The sequence below is a fragment of the Leuciscus leuciscus genome (assembly GCF_965113295.1).
Source record: "Leuciscus leuciscus genome assembly, chromosome: 24".
In the NCBI taxonomy this organism is placed as follows: Eukaryota; Metazoa; Chordata; class Actinopteri; order Cypriniformes; family Leuciscidae; genus Leuciscus; species Leuciscus leuciscus.
The window spans coordinates 25,384,630-25,398,207 of NC_138723.1; the positions used below are offsets into that span (position 1 = coordinate 25,384,630).

Here is a 13,578-nt window from a genome sequence, read left to right on the forward strand (position 1 = left end):
AATGTGATTGCAATTAGGTTTAGGGGTCAGGTTAGTGTGAGTGTGTGTAAATGAATGAATACTGTATATACACATATCCATGTTTTATGGGGACATAACCTGGCGAAAATAAAATATGCTAAGTAAGTATACTTGCAGCTAGACTAATTATCAGTATACTTACATTTACATTTACATTTATTCATTTAGCTGACGCTTTTATACAAAGCGACTTACAATTGCTATATATGTCAGAGGTCGCACGCCTCTGGAGCAACTAGGGGTTAAGTGTCTTGCTCAGGGACACATTGGTGTCTCACAGTGGATTCGAACCCGGGTCTCTCACACCAAAGGCATGTGTCTTATCCATTGCGCTACCACCACCTACTTTAACTGTGTTAATGATTAGTGAACTTGAAGTGTGCTAAAACAACAAATTTATATTTAAATTTATATATATATATATAAATATATAAAAATTTAAGTATATTTTAGTTGTAATTAAATTGTAGTAAAGCATAACTTTAAGTGTATTTAGTGTACTTTTGTGTACTAAATTGGACCAACTTCAAGTATACTTAGTATACTTTAAGTATATACCTGTGTAGGGACTAATTACATGCTTGATTTGTGATATTTAAGTGTACTTTATTTGTGTTACAAGTCCATTACAAATTATTTACGAGTGTCTTCGAAACATACAAGCAATATACCATAAGTGTGTTTATATATTTTTTTGCGTTTTTGCCTTTTATTTAGATAGGACAGTTGCTAGACAGGAAGTGAGGTGCGAGAGAGAGAGAATCAGGAAAGGTCCACGAGCCGGGACGGGTCTCCCGAAGCACATGTCGGAGCACTTGCACATGAGGCTATCATGGTGTGAAATATTTGAGTAAAAAGTATAGGCTCATTATTACCTTTGGCTTATTCCAAATACTATAAATTGCATACTTTGTCTTCAATAACAAATGTACATTATTAGACAAATAAAACTTAGCTATACTTTGTACAAAATACTATTGTATACTATATTTTGAAAGTATACTTTCAATGTACAATAATCATTTCCAGCACATAGTTAAAATACCTCAAATATATTTTTAATAAAGTGCAAATAAATACTTTTTTTTTTTAATAAACAGAATTTTCACTTCAAGTATATTTTTCTAAAATATATTTTTAGAAAATATACTAAAGTACAATTATTTTAAAGTGTGTTAAAAGTTGTATTGTGAAAATAGGTAAAAGCATGATGCTAATAATACTTTAAATATATTTAAAGATAGTACAATTTTTGTTAGTATTTGCAATGTACTATTGAAAAAGGGAATATATTTAAAATACAATAAAGTATACTTTTTTAAACTAGGATAGGATAGACATAATGATTTTTATATTGTACAAATTAAATCCCATTTTTACATTTTCAAAAAAAATAATTTAGTATAATTTATATAATGGGGACCATAAAAAAAATATCTCCACAAGGTCAAACATGCTGATATTACTATCTTTGTGGGGGCGTTTGGGTTTATCAGGACACACACAAACTGATTTCTAATCCTGGAACCATGTTTGAGAACTTTGAGAGCCTTGGTGGAAGAGTGGGGTAACATCTCACAGCAAGAACTGGCCAGTTTGCTGCAGTCCATGAGGATGAGATGCTCTGTGGTCCTTAAAGCAGCTTCTGGCTACACCAGATATGACTGCTAATTTTGATATTGTTCAGGGACTTATTGTTTCATTTCTGTTCGTCAAATGTCTGTGAAACTTGTTTAGTTTATGTCTCAGTTGTTGAATCTTTTTGTTCATACCAATATTTATACATTAAGACATTTCCTGAACATTAGAGGACATCACTTTTTTACTGAGTTTAGTTTACTGTCCTTTTTTTGTCATTATGTTTTTGATCTTTAATAACACAGATGCAACATGACTGATGAAAGTGATAAAGCATAAAGCACATAATATACCTTTACCATTTATTCCAGTACATTGAGGATGTATGCTGCTTGCTCAGTTTATTTAATAAGCTAATTTAACACAATTTATGAACATTGTGTCAATAAATTTCAATGTGTGTGAAAAGAAGTTTAATTAATTATTAAAATTGAACATCAAATGCAGAAAACATACTCTCTGAAATAAGCTACATACTAAGATACATGTAGTGTAAATTACAAATATAAATCCTAAAGATAATCATATCCTTTATAAGGGACAGCCATACCAGTTTAATTACAATTGATGCTCTGTAAAAATATTGACCAGAGAGGATGCTGGCTGAAATATTTTCAGAGTTAAGATGTGTTTAACTGTCTTTTTAAACCAGGGATAAAATATAGCATAGACCAGAGGATTCAGACCTGAGTTTGTATACACAACCCATGTCAATAGATTTATGATTGTGGAAGAGACTACTGATATAGAACAGATATAGTATGGAATCAAGCAAAGCAGATAAACTGTCACAATGATTCCTAATGTCAGAGCAGCTTTACTCTCAGATTTCCTCTTCACTGATCCTTCCATTACACATTTACCACCCTTAATCAGAGAGTTTATAACTTTCACTTGCTGATGTGCAACATAGAAAATCCTCAAATATAAAGTTATGATTAGGGTACAAGGAAAAATAAAAGACATGAACAGATCAATGACTCCCCAGGCAAAACCCATCATAACAGAACACTCTCCATAACACATGTCTGTTCTGAGTGAAGTGTCTAAATATCCATCATTAATTACAATTGTAGCATTATAAGATGAAAAACAAATCCAGCTCAAACAGATGCTTATTAAAGTTTTAGTTGTGGTTATTTTCTAGGGGTACTGTAAAGGGTGACACACAGCCACATAACGATCAACAGCAATTAAAACTACGCTACTAAGAGATGCTGAGAAGAGAATTCCAAGGATTATCATAAACAGTTTACAGAAAGTGTCTCCAAAGTACCAACACGTCTCAATAAGTCTGGTTGCCTCTATGGGCATGACAAGTCCAATAAGCAGGTCGGCCACAGCCAGAGAGAGAATAATCAGGTTTGTTGGAGTGTGAAGCTTCTTGAAGTGAGAGATGGAGATGATCACCAGCAGGTTCAGAAACACAGTCCATGCTGACAGGAATGATACAAACACATACATGATATTGTATTCATATTTAGAGCGTTTTCCCTTGATACATGATGAGTTGATGGCAGGAAAGCAGTATTGAGTCTCATGATCCTCTGTCTCATAGGCCATGAGTGAGTCTCCTCCTGTTAGGAGTTTGTTCTGCTCTCCTTACTGTCCCTTCCATTTATACAGTCTGTATCAGACTGATCCACCCATCTACTGCCCATTGATGATGTAACGTACAAATAATTTGTTTTTATTATTATTATTATTTTTATTTTTTACATTCACCTTTAAAAAAGATGTTGCTGCATATATTTTAACTTGCTGTAGCTGCTATTGCTATAGTGACCTGCTAGATGTTAGGTAAACCCAATCAGGCTTTAAAACCTGTGCCGTTGTGCCCGATACCAGTAATAAATAAACCTTTTGTGCACATAATAATTATTTGTGTTGGGCTGGACCATTGCCTCCAAGGTAACTCATATTTGTTTACAGTCATGTTCCAAACAATGCGTTATCCCACGATCTATCCCCTGTGTAAGATGACCACCAAGGCTGTCGTCAAAGCTTTAAAACAATTTATTTCTATTTTCGGTATGCCCAAGATTATTCAGAGCGATTGAGGGACCAGTTTTACATCTGGAATGTACAACCAGTCTTGCATATATAACACTCTGAGTCAAGGTACGTTAAAGCGATTTCATTTCTCTGAAGTCGTTTTTACGCACTTACTGTGTTGAATTGAATCAGGATTGGGAAGAGGGTCTGTCTTGGTTGATGCTCATAGCCTGGATGTGACACAGGAGAGTTTGGGTTTTAGTCCAAAAAATGTTTTGGTCACACAGAGCATGAGTCAATTAATACTCACGGCTCCTGACGATGCATTGAGGTCTTAAGAAGTGAAACAATCGGCCTATGCAAGAAAATGAACACTATATACAATATGTAATCCACAGCCTCAGCAAATAGTTCTGAGCGCATTCATAGCAGTCTGGAGCACGAGCTTCCTGTCACACAATGACGTATTCGCAGGAGCAAACTCACACATGAGCTGACGCTGTGTTTGTTTACAACATAGAGGGAAGATGAGTGTGTTGTTTTGTTCATCAAAATTGTACGTACTTGTGCTGATCCTGGATTAATTAAAATTAAGATTACGTTTGCTTGCGCAATCTCAATCGGGAAGGTTGACTTTTCACCAGATACTCAAGATTTGAGCTCCTGCACATGCATCATTAAAATAGATGTTTCATTTAGAATTGTTGCATGTGGTCTCCCTTTTTCTTGCAGGGTTGTAACAATATTTATTTTTTTCTTCTGGTGCCCTCTAATGCACATTGTGTCAACTTTGACCATTGGGTGGTGCATATCCCGTTTGTTGTTACACAGCAGAAAAAGGAAGGAAACAGTAGGAAGAAGTGCTGGTAGAATGCATGGAGTGAAGTCGCCATCAGGATTGGTCACTTGTCTGTTACCTGGCTACCAGTTTCTTTGAAGCTGTTGATTTGTCAAACAAGCAATGACAAGTGTCTCATTTACTCCTGATAACAAGTCATCTGAGAAATCAGTTACAGTAAACTCTGAAGACTAATTATAGCAATTATGGTTTGCTGTTGAGTAAATGTGCACCTGAGGGTGCTGTTAACACCTGTGCTGAATGCAGAGATGCAATAGCTGCTGCTCATTATTCAGGGGTCAGTTACTTGTTTTGAAAAATACATCAAAACAAATATTATGTAACTGACCCTGAATAATGAGCAGAAGCTATTGCATCAGTGCATTCACTGTGTGTTTAGAATGGATAGAAGTAAAAGAAGTAGAACAACTTAGATGTTTATACAAGTAGATATACAAAAAATTCCACTCGGTACAGGTGCCAACAGTACAGATAAACATATTACCGATACATACCGAGTTCCGTAACGATACGTTCATGCGTTAATAAAATACAGCATTTTGGTACAAAATTCAAAATGGCCGACGCCTAAAATGGTCGATATGGAAATCAGTAGTCTCGGCATGACACCCTGAATCTAACCAGACCACTTTTATGATTTTTGGACAAACCGTTCAGAAGTTATAAGCAAAAATATAAATTTTTCGTATCTCTGGCAGTAGGTGGCGCTGCGCCGAAATGCAGCATGTAGTAGAACCATGTTTTTTTATTATGTCTAGCCCTTATGGTTCAAAAGTTATTAGCATAGGGTTAGGGTTAAGGGCCAAGCATTTGCCCTTCGGTTCTTGGCCTCTAATGATAGAATGGAATGTTCCTCTAATGATCACATAAACCAAAAAAAAAAAAAAAAAACCTTTTAAAAACAACTTTTAGAAATACCGTTTTCAGAACTTATTGGGAATGTTTGCACACAAAAAAAGGGGGGAAAAAACTACATATTTTTGTTAGCTGGGTTACTAATGAGCGGACAAGTTGAATCAGGTTTAATAAGAGAGACATCTAAACTGTTCAGAGCTGGCCTACTCCAGGATCAAGGTTGGGAACCACTCTTCTAATGACTATTAGTCGTTCGTTGAGACTATACTAGTTATTAGTAGCCATTCAGTAGCTTGTCAACAGTGCATCAGTTGACATTCAACAACACTGTTTCAACTGACAAGTAACATACGTTCAACTGACTGCCTATAGACTATAAGGTACAATTCAAGTGTTAATCTACAGATTTTACGAAAAAGTGCCTGTTGACTGTCAATGTTATTTTGCAACAGGTTATTAACCAATTGGCGACTAACTTTCAATTGTCAACTAACTTTCTGTAGATTGAGTACCAACAACTCAAGATCAATCTGTCAGTTAAATGTCAACAGTCATGTCAGCATATGAAGTATATGATACTGTATATCCTACTCAAGGAGTCTCATGTGCATCAAATTAATGATTATTTTAGCTGATTTAAAACTGTTTTTAAAAAAATGTTAACCATTTGTAGATAATCTGTTGATAGTCAACTAAAGATTAGATCTGTTGCTTGTCAACAAATAAATTGTTTATGATCAGTAGACTATTAATAGGCATTATCCACTAAGTGTTAGTAGATATATTTTAGGACTATCTAATTAAAGTGAAAAACAGTTTATATCAGTAGAAAGTCTATAACCTATCAACAGATTGAAAACATACTTTTTTTGTACGTTTGGATAGATGCTGAAACGTATGATACAGACATGTCTGCAACGTAGAATTATTACGAATTCACAGCTACAAAACGTTTACGAATCATAAAGATATCTGTATCATTTCCCTTATACTGTTTTATAGATAAATGTAAGTTCCCTTAACCCTACTCCCAAACCTAAATATAAATTACTCATTTTATACAGAATATAAAAAGAATAAAACACTTTATGGACAGAGATGTGTAGGGAAATGCCAGTTTTATTAATAGCATTAAAATATATTTTGAGCCACTAACATTAATCCCACTCCTGCCCTAAACCTACCCATAACCATTTCTTAAAACTATGCAGTTTTTAAATGATGAAGAAACACAACAGATGTGTAATCATAATAATTTATTGCGAAAATGTAAATCGGTACCAAAAGTCGCTCAAATGACGATGTGTTGCAGTCCTCTCTGGCAGTATATAATAGTTTTGTATAAGGGACAGAGCAGAATTTAAGTTATTAATCCATGAAAATGTTAACCCAGCTGCATTTCAATGTTGTTTCAACTGAAACACGGCATGCTGCAATCTGTGACGAAGCAGGCGAGAGCCAATGAGCGTTTGATATCACTGCCGTAAAACATGTCGTAACGCTTCTTGAAGGCGCAATTTTTTCATTTAAATTCATCACGAGCGCGGGATTTGACATTTACGGTCGCTGCTGAGAATGGAGATGGAGACCGCTGGATGTGGATAAAGGGCTGAATTTGGATCTTTTCTTGCTTGCGTATGGATTATAAAGATTTGGATTACATCTAACGTTACGTTAGCTAATAAAAATTATGTATTTTGTTAATTTATATTGTGTTTTGGTGTATTATGGTTCTATAGGAGAAAACGCCTTTTGTGTCTCACCGTAACGTTAAATAAAATAAATGTTACAAAATGGTTAAACGATTAAAGAAGGTATTGTTAAGGGTTTAAACTATAGTCTTGTCTGTTAATCCTCCGAAGCGAGTTTGCAGCAGGAACAGAGATTATTTCTTAAATGAGTAACTGTTATAACGTTAAACTGCATTTAATAAATGCGATTTTCTGTAAAACTTACTGTCATGAAAGGCTAAATGTATTAATTAATAATTATTGTTATTTGTTGTTTATAACTTTTGATCTTGGCCTCGGGCATTTGAAATGATGTAGACCAGGGGTTCTTAACCTTTTTGATGTCGGGGCCCAAATTTTACAGTACAAAGTGGCCCAGGGCCCATTCAAATATTTGCACTATTGGTTTATTGATCTCACCCTTGGTTTGATTTGTATTCAATAACTAAATGAAATCCACTTGCAGTTTAACAGTTTATTATTCATGTGTATGTAAACCTGCACATACATCAAGATGCCAAACACACAACAATTCATGGAACAAATCAATCTGCATCAAGAACAAAGTTAGAGGCTCAAGTCAGGCATATTAACACAAAAATCAGTTAGATTTGACAAATTTTACTTACAAAAAAATTGAAAATGTATATAAATAAAAATAAATAAAATAAAAACAATAAAATGTGTTGCTAAAATAAATAAATTAAAAATAATATTTTTCAAATTAAATAAGTTGTAAATGAAAATTGAAATAAAGTGCAAATGAAAAAATATAGCTTTAAAATCTGCAAAATAATTTGATAATTGTTTCAGCAGTCTACATTTTTGCATGGCAGAACCTGAAGTTGCTCTTCATATCTGTTATAAATGAACAATAACAGTCACAACAGTCCAATTTAAACAAGCTACAACTCCCAATGCTCCGCACATATCCGCAGCGGCAGGTAAAACCAACTCCTCCGCTATCGTGAATGCTGGGGCCGATCACACCCGACGCGTTTTTTTTTTGCAGTGAGAGGCGCCTATTTCCAATTGGTTTCCTATGGCAGCGAGCGTTCTGCGCGCTGTTTATGTGCTCGCACATGTGCCTCGCGTTTTACCCATAGACTGTAAAAAAATATGGACGTAGTGTCCGTGACGTCACCCGTAGGTTTCTGAAGAGCATTTTTGAAGCCTAAAGTAGGCGGAGCCGGCCGTCGCCATCTTGGCCTTGCGTCACTCCCGGATAACAGAAAATAGGCAAAGAGGCGGGGCGTGAGTGGAGCTGAGGAGCCTTGCTATGATTCTGTACTATTCTGCTAGTTGAAAATGTATTATGCAGTAACTTAATATTACTCTGAGAGTGTGTGTGTGACAGTGATTTATGTGCTTAACGTTACATGTCAGTCACTCTCTTTTTATAGTCTATGGTCCGTCAGCGCGGCATCGCTCAAGTTCGTAGAGAGCTTATTCAGTCCATTTTAAATTCTGATTTGCGCCGCCTCTCAAATGGGTTAAACCATAGATATATTGCCTATGAAGTTCAAGTAAATTCGCTAGAAAATCCGCGCTCATTCATGGATGTGCATTTATTGCATGGACGGAGAAAGCGCCGACACCTGCAGGATTTCATCTGACGGTACTTAAGCATATTATAATCTATCTGTTCCGTGAGAGCAGAACGAACGAGCCTTTATTGACGTTTTTAAATCTGAAAACTCCAAAAAGCAACGAAATTGTCAGACATCCATTAGTGCATGTTCACAGAGGAAAACAACTGAAATACAGCGCTGGTTGTTCTCTCGAACGATACTCGACGACAACGACGGAATCCTAAGCCGTGGGCGAAGTAATGGGTGTATTAAATTGTATGAAATAATCCCGGAAAAAAGCACAAAACACTGCAAGTTCAGCAGCTAAAATTTGCTGAGGTGAAGTGACGGCTAGTAACAACAGCAGACAAACAGCTAGCAATGACATCAGCGGGAATCCATCTGTCACTCAAGTGGCCACTAGGGGTGTCAAAATTAATCGTTTCTACGATGCATCGCGATGCAGACGAGGACGATTCGGTTTCGGTTCAGTAATAGACCATAACCGGTTATAATGTACTGACGCTTTTCTTACGTCATTTGTCGCGTACGTGCTTTGTTGCGGTAGCATACAATGGCAGAGGGAGGTGAGACGCGAGTGAGAGAAAATTAAAAATGCTCCAACTACTTTAAAAGCCAACATCTGGGCACATTTCGGCTTTTATGAACAACGTGGTAAGCACGACCTGCAGAAGACACGCACTGTGTGCGCTCATGTCACGCACAAATAGAATATGCAGGAGGTAATACCACTAACTTGATAAACCACGTTAGCCGTTTTCACCCCGAGCTGTTATCGCCCGGCAGAGTCTGACTGCTTTAGAGTAAGTGGATGAGCTCCGTCACCCGAATCCGCAGCCAAAAACAAATCACCCACCCGCCCCAATAACTTTCTCTGATTTAAGTATCCACACCCGATGGTCAAATTGATTATAAATGGATGATCATCACTTTCAACAGCGGACTCGGCGACGGTTGATGCGCGCATCTTTAATGGTAACATAATACACTGATTAATGAGCGCTGCTTTTAAATGAACATTTCTTTAAAACAAAATTTATTTGACAGATTTTCCTTTTCTTAGTGTCATAAACAAGCTTTAATCCCTTGAAACTTAAACTGGAATGTCACTGTTTCTGTCACTGCAACTTCCCGAACAGGCGAGCACATGTGCGCACACATCACTTTTGAAGTAAAATTTAAAATTGAGGATGCGGTGCATCGTGATGCATCTTGATATCGAATTGAACCGGATCGATGACATAATAATTATAATCGAACCGAACCGTGAGACCAGTGTCGGTTCACACCCCTAGTGGCCACACCCTTAATTATGCAGAACTTTAAATATTAATCAACTAAACGGATGAGTTATAAAAAAATTCACCCCCCTCACAGTTGTTATGAAGGGCAAAATTAGCTGTATAGACCAAAGCCACATAGAGATCCAGGCTGTAAACATGTTTTTTTCTGCTGTAAAGTTGGTAATTTTAACATGGGGGAGATACAGATTTGACTCACTTCTGCAGCCAGCCCAAGCGGCCAGTCAATGAATTGCAGTTTAACTCACTTCCGTGTTGGTTTCAAGAGAGAGACGGGGAGGTTGCCGCTTGGTTTTACCGCCCGCTGCGCCTCGCGTTTTTTAAGTTGAAAAAAACAACAACTCCGAGCGGAAAAAGCGGCAGACGTCATCACGTTTTTTTCCACTGTCCAATCGAATGAATGGAGAGGCGGGCCTTCCGTTTTAGTGATGAAAGCTACAGTTGCTTGAATGCGCGGAGAGTGCGATGATGGAGGACAAACTGGTGGTGCTCTCGCGGGTTACCAGGAGCTTAACGACTTGACGAACCGTTACTACCACAATGTTTACAGAAAGTAAATTAAGTTAATACAAGCCAGATTTGACGTTTACTTGACTGACAGGACAGCTGTTTCAGTGGTTGCCTAGCAACATAAAAAACGCAGCGCACGGCTCGTTCTGTGTGATGGTAAGTGCTGTGCACCTCGCGTTTTCGAACCTGAAAAACGCGTTAGGTGTGATCGGCCCCTAACTGAGGCATTACTGCCACTAGTGGTGGGATGGTGTATTGTAACTGTCTCATGGATAACAGTGGTCATTCTGGTGTCTTCAATTGATAACTTGTTTGGTCCCACGGCCCTCGCGGCCCACAGGTGAAAAACGTAAAGTTTTTTGCGGCCCTCCAGGTGGCGCTTGGGCCGCGGCCCTATGGTTAAGAATAGGTGATGTAGACTATTGAGAGTTTTCTCATTTGGAATGCTCAATATAATTTTTTTCACATAATCAGATGGTTCAGATGTGATCGGGATTTCCTGGTTCAGATGTGATCGTGATATATTTTTTATTTTTATTTTTATTTAATAAAAGTGATTTTTTTTTTCTCTGATGTGCTGGTCATAGTGTTTGTTCTACTTCAGTCAGGTTAGGTATGCAATCTGTTGATAGGTTATAGACTTTCTACTGATATCAACTGTCTTTCACTTTAATTAGATAGTCCTAAAAGATATCTGCTAACACTTAGTGGATAATGTCTATTAATAGTCAACTGATCATAAACAATATATTAATCTGTTGATAGGTTATAGACTTTCTACTGATATAAACTCTTTTTCACTTTAATTAGATAGTCCTAAAATATATCTACTAACGCTTAGTTGAGAATGTCTATTAATAGTCTACTGATCATAAACAATTTCTTTGTTGACAAGCAACAAATAAGCAACTACATGTAATCTTTAGTTGACTATCAACAGATTATCTACAAATGGTTAAAACATTTTTAAAAACAGTTTTAAATCAGCTAAAATAATCATTAATTTGATGCACATGAGACCCCTTGAGTAGGATATCATATACTTCATATGCTGACATGACTGTTGACATTTAACTGACAGATTGATCTTGAGTTGTTGGTACTCAATCTACAGAAAGTTAGTTAACAATTGAAAGTTAGTCGCCAATTGGTTAATAACCTGTTGCAAAATAACATTGACAGTCAACAGGCACTTTTTCGTAAAATCTGTAGATTAACACTTGAATTGTACCTTATAGTCTATAGGCAGTCAGTTGAACGTATGTTACTTGTCAGTTGAAACAGTGTTGTTGAATGTCAAATGCACTGTTGACAAGCTACTGAATTGCTACTAATAACTAGTATAGTCTCAACGAACAGACTATCAAAATAAAGTGTTACCCTGTGTTTTTCCTATATGGTAACACAGATAAGGCATCTATCTACCTTTTTCATTATTCCAGTAGATTGAGGATTTATACTGTTTACTTGGTTTACTTAATTATCCAATGCAACACAATTCATGAACAATTTTGTCACTTCATTTCAATGTGTGTCTAAAGGAGTTTACTTAATTGTTCAATTCTGACAATATCTGCATTTGAGAATTAAACAGCAAACATACTCAGTTAAATGTATGTACTATACACTGATACATTTTTTGAAAATTACAAAGATAAATTATACAATGATAATTATATCAACCTTCATGAGTGAAAGCTTTACCAGTGTAATTACTTACAATTGATATTCTGTAAAAATGTTGACCAAAGAGGATTCTGGCTGAAATATTTTAAGAGTTAAGATGTGTTTAACAGCATTTTTAAACCAGGAATAAAATAAAGCATAGACCAGAGGATTCAGACCTGAATTTGTATACACAATCCATGTCAATAGATTTATGGTTGTGGAAGATATTACTGATATAGAACAGATATAGTATGGAATATAGCACAGCAGATAAACTGTCACAATGATTCCTAATGTCAGAGCAGCTTTGTGCTCAGATTTTCTCCTCACTGAACCTTCCATTACACATTTACCACCCTTCATCAGAGAGTTTATAACTTTCACTTGCTGATGTGCTGCATAAAATATTCTCAAATATAAAGTTATGATGAAGGTACATGGAAAAATAAAAGACATGAACAGATCAGTAATTCTCCAGGCAAAACCTGTCGTAACCGAACACTCTCCATAACACATGTCTGTTCTGTGTGAAGTGTCAAAATATCCATTATTAATTACAAGGATAATGTTGTAAGTTGAGAAACAAACCCAGCAGAGACAGATGCTCACTAAAATTTTAGTTGTGGTTATTTTCTGTGGGTACTGTAAAGGGTGACACACAGCCACATAACGATCAACAGCAATTAAAACTAAATTACTGAAAGATGCTGAGAAGACCAATCCAAGGATTATCATAAACAGTTTACAGAAAGTGTCTCCAAAGTACCAACACGTCTCAATCAGCCTAGTGCCCTCTACGGGTATCACAATAAGTCCCATAAGCAGGTCGGCCACAGCCAGAGAGAGAATGAGCAGGTTGGTTGGAGTGTGAAGCTTCTTGAAGTGAGAGATGGAGATGATCACCAGCAGGTTCAGAAACACAGTCCATGCTGACAGCAATAATACAAACACATACATGATATTGTATTCATATTTAGAGCGTTTTCCCTTGATACATGATGAGTTGACGACAGGAAAGCAGTATTGAGTCTCATGATCCTCTGTCTCATAGGCCATGAGTGAGTCTCCTCCTGTTAGGAGTTTGTTCTGTTCTCCTTTCATTTATACAGTGTCTGGATCAAACAGACCAACCCCTCTGACGCCCACTCTGATGTATTTTTTGTGTGTGAATTATTTCTTTTTTAATTTCTTTTTTGAACATTATCTTTGAAATACAAGCCATTTATTCAGTCCAGATTAGGATTCTCTGACACTGGTCAAAAGCACATGCATTTGGTTTTTGTGTTTCATTTCTTCACTGTCTTGTTATTGTTTTGTATTTTCACATGAAAGCAATGCACAGGATGAACTGAACTAAACACAGGTGTGGTGGTTATTGCTTTAATCAGTAACCCAGCTAACAGGGAACG

General features: G+C 36.5%; 1 protein-coding gene and 1 pseudogene across 2 annotated transcripts; both read right to left on the minus strand.

The window, feature by feature from the left end:
- Positions 1 to 2,217: 2,217 nt before the first annotated feature.
- LOC309489261 (trace amine-associated receptor 13c-like) lies at positions 2,218 to 3,255 on the minus strand (annotated as a pseudogene). The gene has a single exon. The product of its transcript is annotated as a trace amine-associated receptor 13c-like (transcript).
- Positions 3,256 to 12,217: 8,962 nt separating this feature from the next.
- On the minus strand, positions 12,218 to 13,270 carry LOC309489240 (trace amine-associated receptor 13c-like; the record flags this gene model as incomplete). Its single annotated transcript, XM_082157885.1, has 1 exon — positions 12,218 to 13,270. The coding sequence occupies one exon, from the start codon at positions 13,268 to 13,270 to the stop codon at positions 12,218 to 12,220; it is 1,053 nt and encodes a 350-aa protein (XP_082014011.1).
- Between the last annotated feature and the right edge of the window lie 308 nt (positions 13,271 to 13,578).